The sequence below is a fragment of the Pleuronectes platessa genome, chromosome 2 (genome assembly GCF_947347685.1).
Source record: "Pleuronectes platessa chromosome 2, fPlePla1.1, whole genome shotgun sequence".
Taxonomy (NCBI): Eukaryota; Metazoa; Chordata; class Actinopteri; order Pleuronectiformes; family Pleuronectidae; genus Pleuronectes; species Pleuronectes platessa.
The window spans coordinates 802,302-829,789 of NC_070627.1; the positions used below are offsets into that span (position 1 = coordinate 802,302).

Sequence of the window (27,488 nt, forward strand, 5' to 3'; positions counted from 1 at the left end):
TAGAGACAGCAGTTAATTGATATGTTATTTATGTTTCACATACTGTTTGTACATTATATGGATTTTAAATAGAGCCTGTGAGAATCACGGAAGGCTGCATCTGCTTTCACCGGCTTTGCTGTGCACTCGCCCTTCTTATATATCACATCTGTCCCCCGCCGACACACAGGACAAACCTCAAACAGCTCCAGGAGGCAGTTTTCATAGACAATATATGTGGGTGTCTTATGAACAGGGTTGGAAGATTCCATTCTATTAGAACGACAAAGATTTCACCAAAAGGCTGCAACAGCTAAAAAAGTGTAGGATGGTAATCCATCTGATTATTGAAATGTTTAGATTAAATATTGAGTCACTCACGTCACATCTGCTGACTCAGTGAAGACTGTGATCGAGTCATCAGGATCATAGGTAGCATCCTGTGGCTCTCCGAAGTCCATACTGCAACAACTTGGGTTGTCCTCTCCCTCCTCCAAGCCAGGCCTCTTACAGCTGAGGTCCCAACACCGACATCATTGCAGCACAGTTTTCTGTGTGCCTATGATAAAACAGACACAGTATCCATGGAGTCACAACAAATGAGATGCTGTTACAACTTTAACACGGAGACACAATCAATGACATGAAGAAGTAACTGAGGGTAAACCAACCTGTACTTTTGTAGTGAGGTCGCAGTGTTTTCATAGAAAGCTGCGTTCCATGTGTGCGAATCTGTGGTGGGTCCGTCTGGCATGCTACGTGATGTAGCCTAGCACCGTGAACAGATGTGCTTGCCTGAACACCAAAAACAGCAATTTTATTCATGTTTGTACTACTGTCATGCATACAAAGATACAAGGACACATTTTCCCTAACTAGGGCTGGTAATGAATAATCGTTCTAGTCCCGCACATTATGACAACAACATCCTCCGGTATCTCGAACGAGCGCCCGTAGCAGCAGCTGTAGCTGGAAGTTAGGTTCGTGAGTGTTGTGCTCTCCACGCTCTTCCCCCCCCCCTCCGCTTGCGTGTCCTCCCGTTAGTACTGTGCTGGGCTGGAAGTTAGCTACGGCCGACACTCGTAGCAGCTGCTACAAGCATCCGTAGCTAACTTCAAGCTCCAGCAGCTACAACCGGAGCTCGTAGCAGCTGCTGCAAACATCCGTAGCTAACTTCAAGCTCCAGCAGCTACAACCGGAGCTCGTAGCAGCTGCTGCAAACATCCGTAGCTAACTTCAAGCTCCAGCAGCTACAACCGGAGGTCGTAGCAGCTGCTGCAAACATCCGTAGCTAACTTCAAGCTCCAGCAGCTACAACCGGAGGTCGTAGCAGCTGCTGCAAACATCCGTAGCTAACTTCAAGCTCCAGCAGCTACAACCGGAGCTCGTAGCAGCTGCTGCAAACATCCGTAGCTAACTTCAAGCTCCAGCAGCTACAACCGGAGGTCGTAGCAGCTGCTACAAGCATCCGTAGCTAACTTCAAGCTACAGCAGCTACAACCTGAGCTCGTAGCAGCTGCTGCAAACATCCGTAGCTAACTTCAAGCTCCAGCAGCTACAACCGGAGGTCGTAGCAGCTGCTGCAAACATCCGTAGCTAACTTCAAGCTCCAGCAGCTACAACCGGAGGTCGTAGCAGCTGCTGCAAACATCCGTAGCTAACTTCAAGCTCCAGCAGCTACAACCGGAGCTCGTAGCAGCTGCTGCAAACATCCGTAGCTAACTTCAAGCTCCAGCAGCTACAACCGGAGGTCGTAGCAGCTGCTACAAGCATCCGTAGCTAACTTCAAGCTACAGCAGCTACAACCTGAGCTCGTAGCAGCTGCTGCAAACATCCGTAGCTAACTTCAAGGTCCAGCAGCTACAACCGGAGCTCGTAGCAGCTGCTACAAACATCCGTAGCTAACTTCAAGCTCCAGCAGCTACAACCGGAGGTCGTAGCAGCTACTACAAACATCCGTAGCTAACTTAAAGCGCCAGCTGCTACAAACATCCGTAGCTAACTTCAAGCTCCAGCAGCTACTACCGACGCTCATAGCAGCTACTACCGGGGCTCGTAGTAGCTACTACGGCCCCTCGAGCGGGGGGGGGGGGGGGAGCGTGGAGAGCACAACACTCACGAACCTGCCGTGCGTTCACCGTTCACCGTGGACTCGCCAGCCGTCCTCGATTAATGAAAACTCCTGTAAAGTCTCTACCTATCCCCCACCACTACATACTAGCCCCCCACCCCCTCACACACGCGGCACAACATGCTAACGGCAGTAGCCTCCACACAAAATGTCTAAAAGAAGCAAATACCAGAATTATAAAAAAAAAAAATACTTACATTTCCCTCGTCTTCAGTGTTGCAACGGAGAGATGGCACCGACCCCTCTTTCAATAACAACCTTTTTAGAGAATCCAGCGTTATATTGGCCCAGGTTGATAAAACAGTCCGATTCAAAGTGGTGGCAGGAACGTTGCCATCATATATGAACTCAATCCATCTCAATCTTGTGTCTTCTGAAGCTGGAGTCCCATGAAGACATGTTTGCAGCCGACCACTGAGCATCTCGGTTTTCGATTTCGATTCATGCTGCTAGTTAGCTTATCCAAGTGTTTCCAAGGCTTGCAAGAATGAAATGGCTGCCGGACACGATAGACTTTCTAAAAAGTGGGTTTGGTCCATCTATGGGTGGGTCGAGTGGTAGTGGGGGAGTGCATAGAGCTATGGGGGCATGGGCATGTTGCGACTATGACGTCTATTTCGGTCGTAATTCCATTGGACGCACTCTAGCACACAGTTTCTGAAATAGAGGAACCACAACAAATCGCTGGGGTTGTTTTTTTTCAGAGTTTTTGGGACGGTAGACATGCCAGATACCCAAATTAATGTGTAGAAGCACTACAAAAGTGGAATTTTCATAATATGTCCCCTTTAAACCAGCAGACGATCAGCTGATCGTGGGCGTTCCTAATTTCAGGAGCGCTCAATGGAGGTCCTTACCTGCTCAGTGATCAGCTGATTGTGGGTGTACCTCAATATCAATCAGGTCGGGCGCGGTCTCAGTCAGCCAGTCATTCAGCAGCTGCCAAACTTTCAAAATCCCTTCTCCTCTCTTCCTCAGTCAGCCATCATTCAGCAACTCGTGCAACCCCTCCTCCACCCCATTCTCCTCCAGTCGAGGATATTCACCTCATCCGGATCCCAACCTCAACTGATCATGGATCATGTCAACGGATTGAGGATTATAGCGGCACCCCATCATGGTGGCAGCTGATCACAGACTAAATCGACAAGGCGGCCTGACAATATACACATTGCTCGTAGCATCCATTGCACTTCTGTCCATCCTGGAAGAGGGATCCCTCGCATGCAGCTCTTCCTGAGGTTTCTACTTTTTCCCTGTCAAGGTTTTTGTAGTTTTTCCTTACCCTTGTGAGGGTTGAGGGCAGAGGATGTCACACTCAGCGAGTCCAATAGGACAAAGTAGCATTAAGATGTGCCTTGTAAACATACGTTCAACAGATAAAACCACCACCAGTGTCTAGACCCCGGGGGGTATTCCTGTTCGATGTTCTGCTCCACCCCCTTCTAAACCTGATGACATCTCACAGGGGTCTAAAATGCCAAATAAATATTGGTAAATTGGAAATCAAGTCTCTCCTTATTGAAATATCAGATCAGACATGTTGGACCATTGTTTCATTCATCAGCTTCTTCTCTGTGTTGGTCACTGAACAGGTTTGTGTAATTAAACACTGTTTAAAGTAGGGATGGCTCCTGACAGTCACTTCCTGTTTGTTTCTATACTTATCAACTGTCCAACGTGTTTCAATAAGAATGTGTCTTATTTTGAAAACCTGAGGAGGACGAGTGCTCGGCCTCAGTCCACATGTTATTTACTGACACTTTCTTAGTGACCAGGAGCAGGTGAGTGCAGGTGAATGGAGTTGATGAGGTGGACGTGAACTGACAGGCTGGGTGAGTGACAGATGACTGAGGGACAGTGAGCAGAGCAGAACTGAGACAATTTAAATAAATAATGACCCTATAAGAAAGAAAGTCTGAAAAGTGAAGAAGGATTTAAGGACCTCAGAGTCTCCAGTCGACAGTTTGGACTCTCCAGTCCAGAACACAGCAGCTTCACTTCTGAATCCTGCAGGTTGTTGAAGCTCAGATCCAGTTCTCTCAGATGTGAGGGGTTTGACCTCAGAGCTGAAGCCAGAGAAGAACAGCTGATCTCTGACAGACTGCACCTCAACAACCTGGATAAAGAATAAAACTTAACTGTAAATTAAACTGAGTTCATGTGTGAAAATAACAGACACATATTCATGTCAGCACAGACTCATAACATGGAAGATAAATATGAAATCAGACATGTTGGACTAAAAACGAGTCCTGATTCAGTACAAATAGATTATTTGGACCCGGTCTCTGTCCTGCAGATCAGTTTAGGAAATCTAGAACTAAACTCAGTGTTTTAACAAGTAGCTGAATATTTAAAATGTCACAGATTAATTAATGAGTGAATTCAAGTTATGAATGAAGAGGATTTATGTTAAACATAATTAAATGAGATAAATTGTGTATAAATGCTGTTTATAGATATGAGATCTACAAAAGTCAGTCAGTGAACTGACCTCAGTCTCCAGTCGACAGGTTGGACTCTGTAGAAAACCACACAGCTCCTTCACTCCTGAGTCCTGCAGCCTGTTGTTTAGACTCAGATCCAGTTCTCTCAGATGAGAGGGGTTTGGCCTCAGAGCTGAAGCCAGAGAAAAACAGTTGATCTCTGACAGATAGCAGTCCTTCAACCTGGATAAAGAAATATGAATATTAGAATGTGTCCTCCTGTTGTTGTGGATCGTCATCATGTCAACACAGACTCTCAACATGCTGCTGACCTCAGTCCAGTCTGTGACCTGAAGATAAATATCAGATCAGACATGTTGGACCATTGTTTCATTCATCAGCTTCTTCTCTGTGTGTTGGTCACTGAGCAGGTTTGTGTAAGTAAACACTGTTTAAAGTAGGGATGGCTCCTGATGTCACTTCCTGTTTGTTTCTACACTTATCAACTGTCCAACGTGTTTCAATAAGAATGAGTCTTATTTTGAAAACCTGAGGAGGACGAGTGCTCGGCCTCAGTCCACATGTTATTTACTGACACTTTCTTAGTGACCAGGAGCAGGTGAGTGCAGGTGAATGGAGTTGATGAGGTGGACGTGACTGACAGGCTGGGTGAGTGACAGATGACTGAGGGACAGTGAGCAGAGCAGAACTGAGACAATTTAAATAAATAATGACCCAATAAGAAAGAAAGTCTGAAAAGTGAAGAAGGATTTAAGAACCTCAGAGTCTCCAGTCGACAGTTTGGACTCTCCAGTCCAGAACACAGCAGCTTCACTCCTGAATCCTGCAGGTTGTTTCCACTCAGATCCAGTTCTCTCAGATGTGAGGGGTCTGACTTCAGAGCTGACGCCACAACTTCATAGTGAGTCTCTGAGAGTTCACAACCACTGAGTCTGTAATTAAAGAAAATATCAAATCTGTGAGAATTAAATCAGAAAACACAACATTCATACAAAACGTGATCATGTGACCCTCACCCTGGTAAATCCCCTCTTTGTTAAAACTCCTCAAGAGAATCCTTTCAGAATTGGTTCAAGCGTTCATTCAGACTGACAGAGGAACTCATTAGATTCAGCTGGTCAAGGGTCAAGGTCACAGAACAATTTATGGCCTCTTGAACATGATATCTCAAGTTTGTCTTCAGGGGAATTTTTCACATTTTGATGGAAAGAGAAACCAATTACAGTTCAGTGGTCAAAGGTCAAAGATCACAGTGACCTCATATTATTGTGAAGTCAACATGTCAGGAACCTGGAGGGACGGACACTGCACTGGTTGGTGGTGGAGGACAAACGCAGAGTGGGAACTCTGGTTTGACAAGAAAGAAGAATAAACTATATTTCCTGCTTCTTCCAAAGCGGCTTACATTTTTAGTACACTCAACATTTATGAGGGGGCATTTAGGGGTTCAGTATCTTGCCAAGGACACTTAGGCATGCAGATGGGAAAGAGTAGGATTCGAACTGGCAACCTTCTTGTTGCAGAGCACCCACTCTATCCCCTAGGCCACGCTCTCCCCCGTCTCTTCAGTTTAAAGGAACCGTCAGTGATTCTCAACCATTTATCGTCTCCTCACACTGTGCTAGCTGTGTGATCATATATCTATGTCTATACACACAGTATATACAATGACCCCTTGGACCCCACATGGTCGTATGTCTGAACCCTCAAACTCCAGCACAGTGATCACATTGGATTTCACTCTCCACATCTGATCTAGTTGTTCTCACATGTACATGAGAATGTAAATGTACATAATAATAACTTTATTACACACACACACACAAACACACACACACACACACACACTCATCAATAAACTTAACTCTGATCTGCATGTCTTATGGTTTGTGGAGGAAGCTGGAGAACTGCAGCACCATGGTGCCCAAAACAATGAGGATCATTTAACACTGAGTGTATTTGAAGAACGACTCATCTCCACTGATGAACATGTTATTGATCAGGTCTGGACTCACCGAGCCTTCCTGCAGTTCCTCACAGCTGGGATCAGTCTCAGTCGACCCTGGTCGGATGTGTTGAACTTCTTCAGGTCCAACTCATCCAGAACCTCCTCTGACATCTGCAGCATGTAGGCCAGAGCTGAGCAGTGGATCTCAGAGAGTTCCTTTGATCTGTTCTCTGACGTCAGGAACTGTTTCATCTGCTGATGAACTGAGTGTTCGTTCATCTCAGTCAGACAGTGGAAGATGTTGATGCTTCTGTCAGGAGAAATGTTATCACTCTGCATCTCCTTCAGGTTGTTGATGACTCTCTGGATGATCTCTGGATTGTTCCCTGTCCGACCCAGCAGGCCTCCTAAGACTCTCTGGTTGGACTCCAGACTGAGGCCGTGAAGGAAGCGAACAAACAGGTCCAGATGACCATTTGTACTGGTGAGGGATTTCTTCATGGTTCTGTTCAGGAGGTCATTCAGGGAGAAGGTACTGTCTGTGTACCCATAATGTCCCAAGAAGTTGTTGAGTTCTTCTGTGTTCCTCTCGGTGTAACAGTGGAACACGTAGACTGCAGCCAGAAACTCCTGAACGCTCAGATGAACAAAGCAGTAGACTGATTTCTGGAAGATCACACACTCTCTTCTGAAGATCTCAGTACAAACTCCTGAGTACACCGAGGCCTCTGTGACATTAAGACCACACTGCTCCAGGTCTTCTTGGTAGAACATGATGTTTCCTTTCCTCAGATGTTTAAGTGCCAGCCTCCCCAGCTTCAGGAGAACGTCCCTGTCAGCCTCCGTCAGCTGCTGTGGACTCGTCTCATGTCCCTCACCGTACTTGTTGTTCTTCCTCTTTGTCTGAACCAGCAGGAAGTGTGAGTACAGGTCAGTCAGGGTCTTGGGCAGCTCTCCTCTCTGGTCTGTGGTCAACATGTGCTCCAGAACTGTAGCACTGATCCAGCAGAAGACTGGGATTTGACACATGATGTGGAGGCTCCTGGACATCTTGATGTGTGAGATGATTCTGCTGCACAGCTCTTCATCACTGAATCTCCTCCTGAAGTACTCCTCCTTCTGGGCCTCAGTGAAGCCTCGTACTTCTGTGACCCTGTCAACACATGCAGGAGGGATCTGATTGGCCGCCGCAGGTCTGGAGGTTATCCAGACGAGAGCCGAGGGAAGCAGATTCCCCCGGATGAGGTTTGTCAGCAGCACGTTGACTGATGACCTCTGTGTGACCTCAGACACAAGCTCCCTGTGGTTGAAGTCCAGAGAAGGTCTGCTTTCATCCAGGCCGTCAAAGATGAACAAAGGTTTACAGACAGCGAGCGTCTCTGCAGTGAGCTTCTGTAATGCTGGATGGAAAACATGGAGCAGCGTGAGAAGACTGTGCTGCTGGTCCTTCACCAGGTTCAGCTCCCTGAACGAAAGCACAGCCAGCAGACCCACATCCTGGTTCTCTAAACCCTCTGCCCAGTCCAGAGTGAACTTCTGCACCGAGAAGGTTTTTCCAACGCCAGCGACGCCGCTGGTCAGGACGACTCTGATGCTGCTCTGCTGGTCAGTGGAGGCTTTAAAGATGTCGTGGACCTTGATGGGAGTGTCCTGGAGGATCTTCTTCTTGGAAGCCGTCTCAAGCTGCCTCACCTCATGTTGAGTATTAACCTCTTCACTCTGTCCCTCTGTGATGTAGAGCTCAGTGTAGATCCTGTTGAATAGGGTTCTACTTCCTGTTTCATCACTTCCTTCAGTCACATGTTCACATCTCCTCCTCACACTGAGCTTATGTTCATCTGAAACCTCCTGCAGACCACGATCTGCTGAAAGACCAGAAACAATGTGAGAGACAGAGAATCTGAGAATCTGCTGATTGTTTTCATCAGATCCAGAAAAACTACAGAAAATAAAAGCTTTTTAACTTTGTGCTTTTCTAACGATGTTAAATGTTGATGCTGTATGAAGGAACAAAATAAAACCACATGTGCTGTTGTCAGAAGTGAAGACATCAGCAGACACATGTACAGTGCTGCTCTGACCGGCTGTCTGACCTCCAGCTCCTGTTCTGGATCTTTTTCCACACTGGGGACAGGAGGAGTCTCCTGAAGAACCAGACTGGTCCCAGTATGAGGTGATGCACTGTCTGCAGAACCAGTGTCCACAGCTGGTGGAGACTGGATCCTTCAGGACGTCCTGACACGAAGCACAGCAGGACGACTGCTCCTCCTCAGAAACATGACTCCTCTTCCTCTCCCTGTGAAGACATGTCCTGATAACTCACATGTCACAGTCACAGGTTGTCATCACTTCTGTCAAGGAGGTTTTGTTTTCACCCAGTATGTTTGTGTGTTGGTTCGTTCGTTAGTGGGATTATAAAAAACAACAGATTACCAGTAAACTTGGTGGAAGGGTGTGGTCTGTGAACCAGATGGGGGGGGGGGGGGGGGGGGTCCTCTTTCACAGACATGTTCAGAGGACTGATGTTTACCAGTGTGTGGAATTTGGTGCAGATCACCAAATCAACATGAGTCTCTAGTGGATTTCAAAGTGGTTTCATAAGGAGCGTGTTGGTTCTTGGTGGAGGTCTGAGCTCTTTGAGTGATTCTGAGAGATTAGTCACCAACTTCAAGCTGTGTCCTAATGCAGAAGCCACATTAGAGGAAACTAGATCCTCTTCAGAGCAGGTCCCAGTAGAAACAGTCTCTTACTCTGTGTGTGAGGGTCCAGGTTCATTACTGAAGTTTGGAGGAAGACCTCCTTTGGACCAGTCACTCTTCAGAGACAGACAGCTGGACCCTGGAGACTCTGCTCTCAGTCTGTGGTCCTGACCTCTGCAAACACAAACATGTTTTTATTCAGAACACATCATTCACTGGTTCATTCTGTGAGGATTCAGTTTGGAGCTTCACATGTTTGTAGCAGGTCTCTTACTTTGTGGTTGAGGGTCCAACTTGCTCTGAAGTGTCCTCGTCCATGTTGCACCGGCTGCGGCTCAGTTGTGGTTCAGGCCACGCTGCTCTTCTAGATATTAAAGGTCTGGTCTATTTCCTACTGGTTCTGCGCTCAGTTTACAGCAGAACACAGTGAAATGATCTTTCACACCAGTTTCAAGGTTTATCTGTTGAAAACATCACAAACACAAATATTTAAAACACTTCCTGTAGCCTACCCATTTCAAAATAAAAGCACTCCAGCGTTTCTGTCCACTGAAATTATTGATTTATTTTTTTAATGTTTTATTGTGAAATAGAAGCAGGGCTTCATAGTTTGTAGTACTGGTATTTATTTGAGTACATAGGACTTCTTATATACAAGAAAATACACATCAGTGTCACGACTTCAGGAAAGGAGATGGACCCAGTAGCAGAGGTATATAACAAAAGGTGTATTTAATACAAAAAGAGATTTTAACTTAACAAAACGCAAAACAAACACTAAAGGAATTGAAACACTGAAAAGACATGAACTGGAACAAGAAGACAAAACCACAAGTCTTACTAGACTCAGGAAAAACAGCAACATGGAACACAGCAAGAACCGCAACATGGAACAAGGCTTGAAAAACAGACAACCCGACAGAGGACAAGGGGAAAGACAGACAGGGAAGGCAGGGGTAATTGGCCACAGGTGCAACACATGAGGAGTTAGAAACACAATCACCAAGACAGGAAGTGAAGACAGAAACCACCCACAAGGAACAGAGACTACAAAATAAAACAGGAAACAGAAAACACAGAGACAGAAATACACAAACTAAACTGACAGAACCTGGCAATCAGAAACCTCAGGAAGGACTCTCTTCAGGAATCGGGACAAACAAGTTCATAAACACACCCAAGGACACACACACAGACACACACACACACACAGACACACACACACACATACACAAACACACACACACACTCAGGTGACTGTAACATATGATTGTGAAAACGCGTTGTGTTATTAAGCACTTGATGAACAGATGAAGATAAAAAGTTAAACTGTGAGTTAACTCTGTTAATTAGTCCTTTGAAGCTCTTTGATCCAGACCTGCTGTTCACATCTGTCTCTGGGATCCGATCACATGACGTCTGTCACCAGGTGTGAACTGACAAACTTAGAGTCATGTGATCAGCAGACGGATGGTAACAGCAGGTGTGAGAGTGACACAGTGAAACTTTCAGAAAGTTGTGTTCACACTCACCTGCTCACTTTCCTTCCTTCTGCTCGTCCAGGTGAAAATGGAGTCTGACCGCTCCCTGTTCTCAGGCTCCTCCTCCCTCTGGAACCAGTTCACTCTTGAAAACATCCAGTTCATGAAGATGAACATGTCATTTCATGTCAGCAAAGAGCCAGAGCACCTGGCTGCAGACAACATGGTTTTCCCATCAAGTCTAAACTGGATGAACTAGAATTCCACCATAGAAACTACTTTCTATGAAAACAAGAAATAAAACTGATGTGAGTGTAAATTATATTTCACAGAAAACTTGACCAAAGCCTTGATCATCTTTTCATTGGATTTATTTGACATGTAAGTTGTGATTTAGTGTTTTATTCACATACAGTATAAAACAAGTTGAGAGAGAGAGAGCTGACCTGTGCTGCCCCCTGGTGTTCACACGTTTTTTTTCTGCAGTGAAACAACAGAGTTTAAAAAGTTTTTTCGTCTGTTTTATTGATTTTATTGATCTAGATGTTTTACATTGTTAGTTTCTAAATTATAACAACTAAACTTGTTCTATTTTAACTTTCTACCTCTTATCAAATGTCTTTAAATAAAATGTTATTAAAGTATATAGTAATAGTTATTTTAATTCCATTTATAACATTTCTCAGGTTGAAAAGCACCAAACTGCATAAGATATTTAAATATCAGCTATTTTAACTTTATATTTTCATGTGTTAAATGTTTTTTTATCTATCTGAGAAATGACTGCACTTTGTTTTACAAAGATCATAAAGTTTATTACATTTCTTTAAATGCAGAATACGTCATGCTTTTATTTTGACACCAAAACAAACCGAAGAGCGACTTTACAAAAACGATCGTCGTCACGGTCGTGATGTCATCGGTCGTGATGTCATCGGTCGCCACGAGTTCAGATGAGACAGGAAGTCTGTTCACCATGAGGGCGGCTGATATAAAAACATCTTGTAATAACAACGTTGTAATACCAAGAGAATAAAGAAGTCGAAACTCAATCAAATTTAAGTCGTAATATCACAAGAATAAAGTCGTAGAGACACAGAAACAATTTCACAAGAATAAAGTCGTAATATCACAATGACGTTGGAATATCGTGAGGATAAATTCAGACTTTCTTCTCAATCGCGACTTTAATCTCACAACATTACGACTTAAAAATGCAGCTGATGTTACGTCGTAGCTACGAACATGAGAACGACCGAAGAGATGAAGAGTGAACAGCAGCTGTGGTAAAACAACAGAGTCACGAAAACCATCATGTTCAGGTTTCTCTATTCACGCTGCGGACACAACCAGGACCAATCACACGCCTGCGTTTATAAAACAAGAACAAAACATACAAACTAATTTCTACTGAAACAAAACAAGGAAAAACTTCCAGATACTTCACTCAGTACACGTACATGTAGTACACGTGTACTCTGGTGTACTCCCTCAAATCAAACCAGGCATAACGATCACAACATCAACAACTAAATTATCAACCATGTGTCACATGACGTGGAAATGATGCCGACATAGATGAAGATGTAAATAAAGATGGACGACACGTCTCCACTTCCTGCTGTTCTAATAAAAATGAAGCCAAGTATCTCAAATACAAACGCTGCCATCTTGTGGTGATGACATCACTTGTGCAGCAGTGATCGTGGAGTAGAGGCGTGGTTTTAAAGTCCCGCCTAAATCTACACTCGACCAATCACAAGGCGATTTCATCTGTCAATCATGACATGGTCATATAAAGACAGGCTGAGACGTTGTGATGACAGCTGAGACTGGCTTCTGATTAGTCGAGCTGATGTATCATCAGCACCACGATCACGAATGACTACAAATTATGTTTAAACCACAAGATGGCAGCGTTTGTATTCAAAATATGTTGTGTTCATTTCTGGAGGAAGTGGAGATGTGTCATCATCTTTGTTTATAATCTATGATTCTTAATATCACAGATTTACGTCACTAAACATGTTTCACTTCCTGTTTGGACGTGAAAACAACCAGAGGACGGACGTGACGTGAATCAGACCCTCGGAGCAGAGACGAAGGTTTTCAGCGACGCTACACGAGTCGACACCGAACACAGAGAAGAATCAACCATTTAATGAAGCTCTCATTCCAAGACACACATCAACCTGTACAGCAAACACACACTTACACAAACACAAGAGAAACGCACACACTCACCAACCAATCGCCGAACTAAACGAGTTCTGAATTCTTTATTGCACTTGAACATGAAAAGTCCATTAGGACCAGATCTTTCCTGCTGATGTTCTCCATCGTTTCATTTGTGCTTCCTGTGAAGACGAGCGCTCAGTGTGTCAGCGGGTTCCTGATTCTGTTTTCTTTACATTCATGTTCTAATAAATAAAACCCACACTGAAACAAACAAAGAGGCCGAGTCGTGTTTATCATGAAGTCGTGTTTACACAGGATTACTGCCTGGAGCTGTGGGTTTACTGTAGAGACCAGTAACTGTACAGTGTTCACCAGAACAACACTGAAGCTGCTTTCATACATGAACTCAACCACGTGTTCCTCACGTGTTCCTTACATGTTCCTGACGTGTTGTGGAGGTGTATGAGAATAAATGTCACGTTCAGCTTCAAAACAGATGTTTTACAGTTTTATCTGTTTCTCTGTGAAAAAGACAAAGAACTTGGATTCCACACACAGACACACAAACACACACACACACACAAACACACTTTCACACACTGTTAATATCTGCATGCAGGACTCGACCTGACTGTCGGTAACCTGTTCCTGTAAACACAATCCAATCAACACTCTCTCTCTCTCTGAATGAAATCAACTGATAAATAATCATGAATAAATGTATTGATCTGCTGTCAGGCTGTTTATATTGAGACATATTGATCAGATATAGAATTTCATTATGATCACAAGCTTTTCCTTATAAGTGGGTTAGGGTTTGTATAAAACGTCCTCGGGTCAGTTTTCTATTAAATATGGTAAAATGTTTATGAAAGTTTCCTCAGAGACTTAAAGATGCTCTGCTCTTCATCGACTCTTCTTCATTCTGTAAATGTCTCATTCACTTTTCTTCTGCTGGTTTCCATTATGTCAAACTGGTGATTTTGTTCTTTTACCTGCACCAAGGACGAGATGTTTCCACCAGTTTGTTTGAAGAGGAAAGAAAAGCTGAGTCATGATTCCAGTGAAGTCGGTGGAAGGATGTTTATTGAGCATTAAAGCAGAGACAAGTAGAAACAGAACTTTTCTCTCTGAGATGTTTTTCTTCTCGTTACATCTGGTTTGTCACAGAGGAAATGATCCATGTGTTTGACTCATAGACTGAATATAAAGGCTTTGACTGGGATGTGCTGCTGTTATACTGCAGCGCCACCTGTGGGTCAAAAGTAGAAAAGCCACCACCGCTCTGCACCTGATGCAGAAATGAAAACGTCCCATTTTTAAGTCCAGAGTTTTGATCTTTTGTGTCAAAGACAAAACTCTGATTTTAAACTCAAAGTGATTTCAATGTGTTGAACTTTGTGTTGAACTAAATCAATTTGTGACGTGAATCCAGGAACTTTAAGATCGTAAACAAACATATACACAGAATGTGGTTCTACACACATGGAGACACACTGAGGGACAAAGGTGGACAATAATAAAGACAAACTTAAACACACTGTATGTGACTCTTTATAGAGGGTTTATATATTCTGCTTGTGTTGTGTCATTTCAATAAACACATTCTTCATGTGAATAAACACAATCGGTGCAGGAAGGTTGCTGGTTTGAATCCGGTTCAGATGGGGTCTTCCTGTGTGGAGTCTGCATGTTCTCCCCGTGTTTTCTCCAGGTGCTCCGGCTTCATCTCACAAACACATGCAGATTAGGGGTTGTGTAGATTGGAGACTACACACAAGCTGCTGCTGCTTCAGCCTCTGGATCCTCAGGACACAGCTCAGCCTCCGTCCACACACACTGTCCTCTTCACACTGTCCTCTTCACACTGTCCTCTTCACACTCACCTCCAGTCATCCATCCTCCACCTGTTGAGAGAAGAAGACATCAGTGTCACAGAGACTCACTTCATCAGCTGTGAGTCAGTGATGCAGCTCATCCAGTAGAAAGAGCAGCAGGGACTTCAGTCCTGTTCAGAGGTGGAGCAGCTTCCTCTCTGCTTCATGTTCACGTGTTGGAATGAACACGCTAAGAGCTCAGTGTGTGTCCTCTGCATGTCAAAGTGCAGAGTGGACACCTGAGAGGTGGATTTACTGCTGTTACAGGTGAAGCCATGTTTCACTGTGTGTTGATGAACATCTGCTTCTGACAAACTGGGACCAGAGGAGACAGATGGACCTCAGCAGAGGTTCTGCTCTGTATAAAGAGCTCCTGGTTACCATGTGATGAGGAGAGGCTTCAGTCCCACTGATCTCAGAGCTGTGACAAAGATCCACCTGATCAGTTCTTCACTGATGAAGTGAGAGGACAAACTGTCTCAGATCAGATGAAGACGACACCGTCTCTGTCCCTCGTGTGAGGCTGTCAGCTGTGGTCCAGCTTCACTTCCTGTTCACATGAAAACAACAACAACTGCCGTCTTCACGTCAACTCAATCACATGATCCCAAGCAGCTTGTGGCTCGTCTGATTGGCCGACTGTTGTCTCTGAGGACAAACACTGACTCTGAGGACACATACTGTCTCACTGTCTCTGAGGACACACACTGACTCTGAGGACACATACTGTCTCACTGTCTCTGAGGACACACACTGTCTCACTGACTCTGAGGACACACACTGACTCACTGTCTCTCAGGACACACACTGTCTCACTGATTCTCAGGACACACACTGTCTCACTGACTCTGAGGACACACACTGTCTCAATGACGATGAGGACACACAATGTCTCTGAGGACACACACTGTCTCTGAGGACACACACTGGCTCACTGTCTCTGAGGACACACACACTGACTCTGAGGACACACACTGTCTCACTGTCTCTGAGGACACACACATGGACCTGTCTCCAGGAAGCTGAGGTCATCTGGTGTTTTGGGGACAGGATGAGTCTGGAGACATTGAGATGTTCTGGGTGAGTTAGAGATCAACTGAACCAACCAGACGTTGATTTAAACTTCCCTTATCCGTCCCTTTAAGGAGAGTGAGCACCACACAACAGTGTAGAGTCACTGTGGTCAGTGGGCGGAGCTTCTATACGGGTTGATCTCCAACTTAACCTGGAGCAGGTTAGCCGTTCATCAGAAGTTACCATGGTGATTGACCTCGTTAAGAAGTGGACGAGCTTCGTAGAACTGAAAAAACTAAACCTGAAGTTAACCTGATAACCACAAATCCTGCTTGGTAGCACAGACCCTGGATCTGTGATACTGACTGTGTTTAGTAACATACTGATGAAAGCAGCGAGGACTGACTCCAACCATCTACTGACCTCAGAGTCTCCAGTCGACAGGTTGGACTCTGCTGTAGATCAAGAAGCTCCTTCACTGCTGAGTCCTGCAGGTTGTTGTCACTCAGATCCAGTTCTCTCAGATGAGAGGGGTTTGACCTCAGAGCTGAAGCCAGAGAAGAACAGCTGATCTCTGACAGTCTGCAGTTCTTCAACCTGGATAAAGAATAAAACTGTAAATTAAACTGAGTTCATGTGTGAAAATAAAGGACTTTGACTAAACATCACTGTCTCTGTTTTCAGACCTGAAGTCTGAGTCAAGTTGTTCTGGACATTTTCTGGAACTTGTCCTGCAGCCTCCTAATAAAGTTTCTGAGTGAGTCCATGTGAGAATAGAGCAGGTGAATGTCCAGAGGATTCACAGAGAGCGAGTGGACGTGTTGAGGACACAAACACGTGAGACGGACGTGAAACCTGAAGAACACAAACATCTCAGGATGAAGAAGAGGAGCCGGACATGTAGAAGACGAAGACGTCCACTTGGAAACACGAGGAGATTCCAGATCTTCTGGTGATGAGGGCCGACGTCGGTGTGGATGAGCTGTAAACAACAACACTGATCTGTCCACAGCAGAGTTTATACGTCATGTCCCGCCTCCTGCTGTTCTACAGGCTCCGCCTCCTGCTGCTCCACCCATTCTTCATATGTGAAAATCAAACTCTAGAAAATGTCCAGACACTATTTTACAGAGTTCATAACTGAAACCAGCTTGAAAGTCCTCGTGTCCTCTGGGTTCAGTTGTTTGTAATATGTAACTTCACCACTAGATGTCTCTAAACATCTTGCTGGACATGTTCAGGAGTCTCCACGTGGACAAGTGGACTACAAGGCGACTCTAGCCCTCGGAAATGTCTGGCCGAATGCAGGGTTTTCAACAATAAATGGACTGCTAAGTATTTATTTGCTGAAGTCGGAGGTAAAGCCGTGTGTTTAGTTTGTGGAGAGCAGATCGCCGTGTTTAAGGATTTCAATTTGAGACGGCATTACGAGACGAAGCACACAGAGAAATACAAAAGCTTGACTGACGCTGAAAAGGCCGGGACATCGGAAGCTTTACTAGCTAAGCTACAAAAGCAGCAAGGCTTCTTTACCAAGCTTCACACATCCAGGGATGCAGCAACCAAGACCAGCTTTGTGACATCTCACAAATAGCTAAAAACAGTAAGCCATTCTCGGAGGGGGAGTTTGTCAAAGAGTGCTTGGTGGACTCTGCAGCACTAATATGCACGGAACAAAAAGAAGCATTTGAGCAAGTCCCGCTATCGAGGCGAACCGTGACGAGAAGAATCGAGGACATTGCGGGGAATCTGGAACTTCAGCTGCAACGTGAAGTGGCCAGTTTTGACTTTTTCTCCTTGGCTTTGGACGAGAGCTGCGATGTCCGTGACACAGACCAGCTACTCGTATTCGTCCGTGGGATAAAGGACTTCAAGATTACGGAGGAGCTGGCAGCACTGCGGCCAATGAAAGGGACAACGACAGGGAGCGATCTATTCACGGAGTTCGATGCATGCATGAACACGCTGGTCTGAAATGGGACAGACTGGCAGGTGTCACAACGGGCGGCTGTCCAAGTCTGACCGGGAAAAATGTCGGACTTTTGAACAGTGTTCAAGATAAAGTGACTGAAATCGACCAGATCAGAAATTGGTATTTTTGCATTGTATCAGCATGTGTTGTGCAAGTCCGTTCAAAAAATGAACCATGTTATTGAAGTTGTCACTAAAACAGTTGACTTCATTAGGGCACGAGCTGAATCACAGACAGTTGGTTGCACTGTTGGAGGAGCATGAGACTGAACATGGGGACAGAGGCTACCACACAGCTGTCAGATGGATCAGCCTGGGCAACATGTTAAAAACAGTATGGGACCTGAGAGCAGGGATTCAAGAGTTCTGCAAAAAGAAAGGCAAGGACATCCCAGAGCTCTCAGATGAGGACTGGATGGCAGATTTAGCATTGGCTGTTGATGTGACTTCACTGATGAATGAACTGAACACCAAACTGCAAGGGCCTATTTGTTAATGAAATGCACAGCCTGGTGAAGGCTTTCATGAGAAAGATGCAGGTTCTTACAAGCCAACTGGAGAGCAACAATCTCACTCACATGCAAACCCTGAAAGAAGCCCCACCATCAGCTGATCATCTTTGCAGGTACTCATCCATGCTAGGAGCACTGCATGGTGAGTTTTCAAGGCGATTGGAAGATCTCAGAATGATCGAGGATGAAATGCACATGATTTCCTCTCCCTTTACCTGTAGTGTGGATAATGCACCCAGTGATGTTCAGCTGGAACTCATTGACCTGCAGACTGATGCGGTACTGGCAGAGCATTTTAAATCAGGATCACTGCTGGATCTTTACTCTTCTTTTAAGGAGGAGAACTTTCCAAACATAAGGAGACATGCTCAGAAGATGTTGGTTCTCTTTGGCTCCACCTACATATGTGAACAAACATTCTCACTGATGAAGTTTGCAAAATCCAGGTATAGATCCTCTCTCACTGATGATCATCTGGCAGCTGTGCTTCGCATCTCCACCTCAGACATTCAACCTGACTTTGATGCACTTGTGAAAGCCCAACAGAGACTAGATCTCTCTCACTGAACTGAAAAAAATCAGACTAGAAATGCTGGCATGTCAAGGCACCAACTAGCATTGAACTGGGACACTTTCTTTGGAGGCCTTTCTCTCAAAATCACAGCTCAGTGACAATCGTTATAATATGATGTATCTTGCTTACTATTTGGAGAACAAAGACAATATTGTGGTGTCTTTAGAAAGCTAATAACCTCTTTCCAACAGTATATGGAACTTAAATAAGTTTTGGGGTGAATGTGCCTGTAACTAACCCTACATGTGTTGTTGTTTATATATATATTGAAGTGTCTTTCTGTGATTTTATTGTAAAAATGTTATATGATTTTATTTTGAAACAGTTCCGGTGGCGTCGCGGTCTTCCTCTGTGGATCAAAACTTCTAGAAAGAGGTTTTATGTTTAGCGACCCTCCGAGGAAGGACAATTTCTTACGGTGTTTCTAAGTTGTTCAAAGTTGTATTAAGGTGTACGGTGTTACAAGGACGGTTTGAATAAACAGAACATCAGTCAAAAAAGACCATCTTTCAGAGGATCTGTTACAGTGCCTGAAAATGACACTAATAGAATGAGTCACAAATGGTAAAAACGTTTAAATTTTGTTTGTTTTGGTGTTTCTGGATGAATATTTTGCAGAAATGGTTATCCTTCAGGGATGAAATCAAGCCCAAGTCACACCCCGCGCTTTTTCATTGCTTAATCATAACATGCAGTACTCTTACCAGTCTTACCAGCTTGTCAAAACAATGCTATATACTGCTTTTATAAAGAATATAATTAATATTATGCAGAATTGAGTTCAGCCTTTGGCCTGGCCCCCCAAAATATTTTCTGTTTCTCATGTGGCCCCATGGAAACAATAATTGACCACCCCTGGTCTAAGGTATTGGAAATCCCCTGACTAGGTGTCTCACTGCTGTGATACTGTCTATCTGACAGGATGGAACCCTTATTTGGTGATGGTTTTCTTCTAACTGGTACCGGGGAAGGAGGGACACAGCAGATAAGACATAGATGATGATCTCATGTCTTTCACGTCTATGATGTCTTCTTTTTTTCATATCATCTCTTATGTGACGCCTCTTTGTATAAGTTCTGGCTTTTGGAACTTGCAGCCAGTTGTTGTTGTTCCATTTTGAGCCCCTGTGCTTGTTAACTCTGCAGAGCTTATTTTTATAAAGACTCAAAAGCAACTCCGGTCTGAGAATTTCATTATTTCAAATCTCAAGATGAATTTCCATCACAGTATGAAGAGGAATTATGTTAAACTAGAATAAAGTGAGATAAATTGTGTATAACTGCTGTTCTATAGATATGAGATCTACAAAAGTCAGTCAGTGAACTGACCTCAGAGTCTCCAGTCGACAGGTTGGACTCTGTAGAAAACCACACAGCTCCTTCACTCCTGAGTCCTGCAGGTTGTTGAGTCTCAGATCCAGTTTTCTCAGATGAGAGGGGTTTGACCTCAGAGCTGAAGCCAGAGAAGAACAGCTGATCTCTGACAGACTGCAGTACCCCAACCTGGATAAAGAAATATGAATTTAGAATTAGGGCTGTGAAATGATTAACATTTTTAATCAAATTAATCACAGGTTTCTATGGATTAATCATGATTAATCACATTACCGATTTTCTCGGTATATTTTTGTGAAAACAAAAAGATTTATGATAAAAGACGGATATATACATTTAACATGTTTTCTTTTTATATTCATAAATAAACAAAACAACGGTGCTGCAACTCAGCAGTTCTTTAGCAGTTCTCTTTGCTATTCCATATGGAACATTAATATAATCTTCATCCTAAACCGAATTCGGGCTCCTTAGCCATTGTGTGGTTGAATAAAACTTTTTTTTTAAATCAAACAGAAATTATTTTAGCTTCTTAGCCATAGGATGGTTGACATTTTTTATATTTTTTGTCAAACAACCATTAACCACACCATGACACAATCTAATGCCTCTAAAGGCCCTCTTAGCTAGTCGTTCTTTAGCCAGTTGGTGAGGCAAACTAACTTGTTCAAATTCTCTGACAGTAAAGCTGAACGCTTCTTTTGCACAATGTGTCCTGCGAGTGAGTCTGGTTTGGCGCATTCCACTTGAACGCCCCTCGCCGAGCAACACATGCTTCGCGTTGCGGTGGTTAGGCGGGTATTGCTACGGTGACGATAACGTCTTCCCACATAGTGTACATATCACCTTGGTTTCATTGAATGTTCGATTTTTGTTTTTTTGGAACACGATCTTCCCGTCCAGAAGGTTCATCAGAATTATCCATGTTGTTTGTTTGAATGGCAGCTGCCATCTGACTGCATTAGAGCGGCGACTAGTGCAGATTGGGTGGCGGAATTGGATGCTGCGCATGCGTTAAAAAACCCCCCGAATTAATCCTGTAATTTAATCATAACGCGTTATTTTTCACAGCTCTAATTAGAATGTGTCCTCCTGTTGTTGTGGATCGTCATCATGTCAACACAGACTCTCAACATGCTGCTGACCTCAGTCCAGTCTGTGACCTGAAGATAAATATCAGATCAGACATGTTGGACCATTGTTTCATTCATCAGCTTCTTCTCTGTGTGATGGTCACTGAGCAGGTTTGTGTAATTAAACACTGTTTAAAGTAGGGATGGCTCCTGACAGTCACTTCCTGTTTGTTTCTATACTTATCAACTGTCCAACGTGTTTCAATAAGAATGTGTCTTATTTTGAAAACCTGAGGAGGACGAGTGCTCGGCCTCAGTCCACATGTTATTTACTGACACTTTCTTAGTGATCAGGAGCAGGTGAGTGCAGGTGAATGGAGTTGATGAGGTGGACGTGACTGACAGGCTGGGTGAGTGACAGATGACTGAGGGACAGTGAGCAGAGCAGAACTGAGACAATTTAAATAAATAATGACCCAATAAGAAAGAAAGTCTGAAAAGTGAAGAAGGATTTAAGGACCTCAGAGTCTCCAGTCGACAGTTTGGACTCTCCAGTCCAGAACTCAGCAGCTTCACTCCTGAATCCTTCAGGTCGTTTGCACTCAGATCCAGTTCTCTCAGATGTGAGGGGTCTGACTTCAGAGCTGAGGCCACGACTTCACAGTGAGTCTCTGAGAGGTAACAACCACCGAGTCTGTAATTAAAGAAAATATCAAATCTGTGAGAATTAAATCAGAAAACACAACATTCATACAAAACGTGATCATGTGACCCTCACCCTGGTAAATCCCCTCTTTGTTAAAAACTCCTCAAGAGAATCCTTTCAATAATCTCCCTTGCACCCCCACATGGTCGTATGTCTGAATCCTCAAACTCCAGCACAATGATCACATTGGATTTCACTCTCCACATCTGATCTAGTTGAACTCATATGAGAACAATGAGAGTATATGAATACATAATTATTACATTACATTACATGTCATTTAGCTGACTTACATTTTTAGTACACTCAACATTCATGAGGGGCCACTTAGGGGGTCAGTATCTTGCCAAGGACACCTCGACATGCAGGTGGGGGGAGTGGGATTTGAACCAGCAACCTTCTTGTTGCATAATGCCGACTCTACCCCCTAGGCCACACCGCCCGCCCCATAATAATAACTTTATTACACACACACACACACACACTAAGGATGCAACAATTAATCGACGTTGACATTAATCGATGTCAAAAATAGTCGCCGATGAATATAATAGTCGATGATGTGTTGGTTACGTCATAGTGTGTGTTTTTCAGCTGAACTAAACGTTGTGTTACCGGCTGATGGAAGCAGCTGAGGAGTGAACCATCTCACTCTCTTCCTGATCTCTGAACATCGCGCATGTGCAATAGCAACAAAACACGGACCAATGGCATCGTGCAACACCATCGTGTACCAGGAAGTCAAAAGTATGGGAGAATTTTACCATTAACATAACCCGAAGAAAGACTAGCTGAATATTTGTACGTGGACCTAGCCTTCCATGGAAGCAGGTTGGTTATGGTCGAGCATTTGAAGAGACGGCACATTGGACATCGTAACGTAGACTCGCCTCGGTAAGTTAGCGTGTTATCTAGCTTGCTTTTTTATATTGGCACTTTGCCTGTCCTTGGTTTTAAATGGACAAAAACTTGATTTTTCTTTGTTTTTGTATCAATAGTTGCCGCAAAGTTTATTAAAAAAGCATTGTTGAATAAAGTATTGATCTTTATTTTCAATCAAAGCTAAATTTAAAAGCTGATAAATAAGAGCAATGGAGAATTTGTGTGATTCATAATCAGATCAGTCGATTAATCGTTTCAATAATGGATAGATTAATCGTCTATCAGAAAAGTCGTTAGTTGCAGCCGTAACACACACACACACACACACACACACACACACACACACACACACACACACACACACACACACACACACACACACACACACACACACACACACACACACACACACACACACACACACACACACAAACAAACAAACAAACAAACACACGTTATTGATCATGTCTGGACTCACAGAGCCTTCCTGCAGTTCCTCACAGCTGGGATCAGTCTCAGTCGACCCTGGTCTGATGTGTTGAACTCCTCCAGGTCCAACTCATCCAGAACCTCCTCTGACATCTGCAGCATGTAGGCCAGAGCTGAGCAGTGGATGACAGAGAGTTTCTCCTCTGATCTGTTCTCTGACGTCAGGAACTGTTTCATCTGCTGATGAACTGAGTGGTCGTTCATCTCAGTCAGACAGTGGAAGATGTTGATGCTTCTGTCAGGAGAAATGTCACCACTCTTCATCTTCTTCAGGTTTTTGATGACTCTCTGGTTGATCTCTGGATTGTTCCCTGTCCGACCCAGCAGGCCTCCTAAGACTCTCTGGATGATCTCTGGATTGTTCCCTGTCTGACCCAGCAGGCCTCCTAAGACTCTCTGGTTGGACTCCAGACTGAGGCCGTGAAGGAAGCGAACAAACAGGTCCAGATGACCATTTGTACTGGTGAGGGATTTCTTCATGGTTCTCTTCAGGAGGTCATTCAGGGAGAAGGTACCCCATGTGTTCCCATATGGTCCTAAGAAGTTTTTGAGTTCTTCTGTGTTCCCCTCGGTGTAACAGTGGAACATGTAGACTGCAGCCAGAAACTCCTGAACGCTCAGATGAACAAAGCAGTAGACTGATTTCTGGAAGATCACACACTCTCTTCTGAAGATCTCAGTACAAACTCCTGAGTACACCGAGGCCTCTGTGACATTAAGACCACACCGCTCCAGGTCTTCTTGGTAGAACATGATGTTTCCTTCCTCCAGATGTTTAAGTGCCAGCCTCCCCAGCTTCAGGAGAACGTCCCTGTCAGCCTCCGTCAGCTGCTGTGGACTCGTCTCATGTCCTTCACCGTACTTGTTGTTCTTCCTCTTTGTCTGAACCAGCAGGAAGTGTGAGTACAGGTCAGTCAGGGTCTTGGGCAGCTCTCCTCTCTGGTCTGTGGTCAACATGTGCTCCAGAACTGTAGCACTGATCCAGCAGAAGACTGGGATTTGACACATGATGTGGAGGCTCCTGGACGTCTTGATGTGTGAGATGATTCTGCTGCACAGCTCTTCATCACTGAACCTCCTCCTGAAGTACTCCTCCTTCTGGGCCTCAGTGAAGCCTCGTACTTCTGTGACCCTGTCAACACATGCAGGAGGGATCTGATTGGCCGCCGCAGGTCTGGAGGTTATCCAGACGAGAGCCGAGGGAAGCAGATTCCCCCGGATGAGGTTTGTCAGCAGCACGTTGACTGATGACCTCTGTGTGACCTCAGACACAAGCTCCCTGTGGTTGAAGTCCAGAGAAGGTCTGCTTTCATCCAGGCCGTCAAAGATGAACAAAGGTTTACAGACAGCGAGCGTCTCTGCCGTGAGCTTCTGTAACGCTGGATGGAAAACATGGAGCAGCGTGAGAAGACTGTGCTGCTGGTCCTTCACCAGGTTCAGCTCCCTGAACGAAAGCACAGCCAGCAGACCCACATCCTGGTTCTCTAAACCCTCTGCCCAGTCCAGAGTGAACTTCTGCACCGAGAAGGTTTTTCCAACGCCAGCGACTCCGTTGGTCAGGACGACTCTGATGCTGCTCTGCTGGTCAGTGGAGGCTTTAAAGATGTCGTGGACCTTGATGGGAGTGTCCTGGAGGATCTTCTTCTTTGAAGCCGTCTCAAGCTGCCTCACCTCATGTTGAGTATTAACCTCTTCACTCTGTCCCTCTGTGATGTAGAGCTCAGTGTAGATCCTGTTGAGGAGGGTTCTACTTCCTGTTTCATCACTTCCTTCAGTCACATGTTCACATCTCCTCCTCACACTGAGCTTATGTTCATCTGAAACCTCCTGCAGACCACGATCTGCTGAAAGACAAGAAACAATGTGAGAGACAGAGAATCTGAGAATCTGCTGATTGTTTTCATCAGATACAAAAAAACTACAGAAAATAAAAGCTTTTTAACTTTGTGCTTTTCTAACGATGTTAAATGTTGATGCTGTTTGAAGGAACAAAATAAAACCACATGTGCTGTTGTCAGAAGTGAAGACATCAGCAGACACATGTACAGTGCTGCTCTGACCGGCTGTCTGACCTCCAGCTCCTGTTCTGGATCTTTGTCCACACTGGGGACAGGAGGAGTCTCCTGAAGAACCAGACTGGGCCCAGTATGAGGTGATGCACTGTCTGCAGAACCAGTGTCCACAGCTGGTGGAGACTGGATCCTTCAGGACGTCCTGACACGAAGCACAGCAGGACGACTGCTCCTCCTCAGAAACATGACTCCTCTTCCTCTCCCTGTGAAGACATGTCCTGATAACTCACATGTCACAGTCACAGGTTGTCATCACTTCTGTCAAGAAAGTTTTGTTTTCACCCAGTATGTTTGTGTGTTGGTTGGTTCGTTAGTGGGATTATAAAAAACAACAGATTACCAGTAAACTTGGTGGAAGGTTGTGGTCTGTGAACCAGATCGGGGGGGGGGGGGGGGGGGGGGGTCCTCTTTCACAGACATGCTCAGAGGACTGATGTTTACCAGTGTGTGGAATTTGGTGCAGGTCCAAATCAAAATGAGTCTCTAGTGGATTTCAAAGTGGTTTCATAAGGAGCGTGTTGGTTCTTGGTGGAGGTCTGAGCTCTTTGAGTGATTCTGAGAGATTAGTCACCAACTTCAATGAAGCTGTGTCCTAATGCAGGGGCCACACTAGAGGAAACTAGATCCTCTTCAGAGCAGGTCCCAGTAGAAACAGTCTCTTACTCTGTGGGTGAGGGTCCAGGTTCATTACTGAAGTTTGGAGGATCTCCCATGGACCAGTCACTCTTCAGAGACAGACAGCTGGACCCTGGAGACTCTGCTCTCAGTCTGTGGTCCTGACCTCTGCAAACACAAACATGTTTTTATTCAGAACACATCATTCACTGGTTCATTCTGTGAGGATTCAGTTTGGAGCTTCACATGTTTGTAGCAGGTCTCTTACTTTGTGGTTGAGGGTCCAACTTGCTCTGAAGTGTCCTCGTCCATGTTGCACCGGCTGCGGCTCAGTTGTGGTTCAGGCCACGCTGCTCTTCTAGATATTCAAGGTCTGGTCTATTTCCTTCTGGTTCTGTGCTCAGTTTACAGCAGAACACAGTGAAATGATCTTTCACACCAGTTTCAATCTTTATCTGTTGAAAACGTCACAAACACAAATATTTGCAACACTTCCTGTAGCCTACCCATTTCAAAATAAAAGCACTCCAGCGTTTCTGGCGACTGAAACTATTGATTTATTTTTTAAATGTTTTATTGTGAAATAGAAGCAGGGCTTCATAGTTTGTAGTACTGGTATTTATTTGAGTACACAGGAGTACTTATATACAAGGAAATACAGTGATCACATCAGAAACCTCAGGAAGGATGTAGTTACATTATTTGTCTCTCTCTCTCTCTCTCTCTCTCTCTCTCTCTCTCTCACACTTTACGTCGACAAACTACGAATTGCATCACTTCCTGTTTTTCTAAGCTCACAGGAATCAGGACAAACAAGTTCATAAACACACCCAAGGACAAACACACAGACACACACACACACACATACACACACACACACACACACACACACACACACACACACTCAGGTGACTGTAACGTATGATTGTGAAAACACGTTGTGTTATTAAACACTTGATGAACAGATGAAGATAAAAAGTGAAGCTGTGAGTTAACTCTGTTAATTAGTCCTTTGAAGGCTCTTTGATCCAGACCTGCTGTTCACATCTTGGGATCCGATCACATGACGTCTGTCACCAGGTGTGAACTGACAAACTTAGAGTCATGTGATCAGCAGACGGATGTTAACAGCAGGTGTGAGAGTGAGACTGTGAAACTTTCAGAAAGTTGTGTTCACACTCACCTGCTCACTTTCCTTCCTTCTGCTCGTCCAGGTGAAAATGGAGTCTGACACTTCCCTGTTCTCAGGCTCCTCCTCCCTGTTGAACCAGTTCACTCTTGAAAACATCCAGTTCATGAAGATGAGTGTTCGATGTATGAAATGATCCAAGTAGAAACAGTACCAGTGTTTGACCACAAGGTGTCAGCAAAGAGCCAGAGCACCTGGCTGCAGACAACATGGTTTTCCCATCAAGTCTAAACTGGGTGAACTGGAATTCCACCATAGAAACTACTTTCTATGAAAACAAGAAATAAAACTGATGTGAGTGTAAATTCTATTT

At 44.5% G+C, this 27,488-nt stretch overlaps 2 protein-coding genes and 1 long non-coding RNA gene across 29 annotated transcripts in view; all 3 read right to left on the reverse strand.

Annotated features, from left to right (window-relative positions):
* LOC128450355 (NACHT, LRR and PYD domains-containing protein 12) overlaps window positions 1-10,943 on the reverse strand; it is a 143,896-nt gene extending 132,953 nt beyond the window's left edge. For 7 of the 17 annotated variants that reach the window (XR_008339991.1, XR_008339997.1, XR_008339993.1 and 4 more), the window contains exons 1-8: window positions 10,740-10,943; window positions 9,482-9,668; window positions 9,259-9,381; window positions 8,602-8,804; window positions 6,576-8,373; window positions 5,319-5,492; window positions 4,608-4,782; window positions 4,056-4,229 (exon numbers count right to left, since the gene is read on the reverse strand). Coding sequence is in view for 10 of the 17 variants with exons in the window: in XM_053433783.1 (XP_053289758.1) it covers window positions 4,056-4,229; window positions 4,608-4,782; window positions 5,319-5,492; window positions 6,576-8,373; window positions 8,602-8,804; window positions 9,259-9,381; window positions 9,482-9,525 (2,691 nt within the window). In the remaining 7 variants the exon portion in view is untranslated. Of the gene's footprint in view, window positions 1-4,055; window positions 4,230-4,607; window positions 4,783-5,318; window positions 5,493-6,575; window positions 8,374-8,601; window positions 8,805-9,258; window positions 9,382-9,481; window positions 9,669-10,318; window positions 10,428-10,739 lie in introns of those variants that run through there. The other 10 variants (XR_008339988.1, XM_053433793.1, XM_053433817.1 and 7 more) reach the window with 7 other exon arrangements.
* On the reverse strand, window positions 265-4,046 carry LOC128450922 (uncharacterized). Its single transcript, XR_008340051.1, has 3 exons — window positions 2,308-4,046; window positions 651-774; window positions 265-538 (listed from the first exon to the last, which is right to left on the reverse strand). It is a non-coding gene; the product is annotated as an uncharacterized LOC128450922 (long non-coding RNA).
* A 2,992-nt stretch (window positions 10,944-13,935) lies between the features above and the next one.
* LOC128450423 (NLR family CARD domain-containing protein 3) lies at window positions 13,936-27,318 on the reverse strand. Of its 11 annotated transcripts, none has more exons than XM_053433854.1 (9): window positions 27,170-27,318; window positions 26,255-26,441; window positions 26,035-26,154; window positions 25,372-25,574; window positions 23,289-25,143; window positions 21,743-21,916; window positions 20,144-20,317; window positions 16,181-16,354; window positions 13,936-14,773 (listed from the first exon to the last, which is right to left on the reverse strand). In XM_053433854.1, exons 2-9 carry the CDS (start codon window positions 26,296-26,298, stop codon window positions 14,749-14,751), a joined length of 2,769 nt encoding a protein of 922 aa, XP_053289829.1. In that variant the 5' UTR covers window positions 26,299-26,441; window positions 27,170-27,318; the 3' UTR covers window positions 13,936-14,748. The 11 variants fall into 11 exon arrangements, 5 of the variants coding, with proteins under 5 accessions (XP_053289829.1, XP_053289886.1, XP_053289838.1 ...); XR_008340013.1 differs by lacking the exon at window positions 13,936-14,773 and adding an exon at window positions 18,456-18,638 and having other exon boundaries at window positions 16,217-16,354; XM_053433872.1 differs by lacking the exon at window positions 13,936-14,773 and adding an exon at window positions 16,444-16,612 and having other exon boundaries at window positions 16,221-16,354.
* Window positions 27,319-27,488: the final 170 nt, after the last annotated feature.

What these genes read in the sequence shown, in the direction of transcription:
- LOC128450423 (XM_053433854.1), bottom strand. Translation starts at nt 26,298, where the DNA reads ATGGACGAGGACACTTCAGAGCAAGTTGGACCCTCAACCACAAA. An exon ending in CCTGGACCCTCACCCACAGA is followed by an intron (nt 25,575 to 26,034) that starts GTAAGAGACTGT and finishes ATGTCTTCACAG; the next exon opens with GGAGAGGAAGAGGAGTCATG. An exon ending in TGTCGACTGGAGACTCTGAG is followed by an intron (nt 14,774 to 16,180) that starts GTCAGTAGATGG and finishes TTCTCTCAACAG; the next exon opens with GTGGAGGATGGATGACTGGA.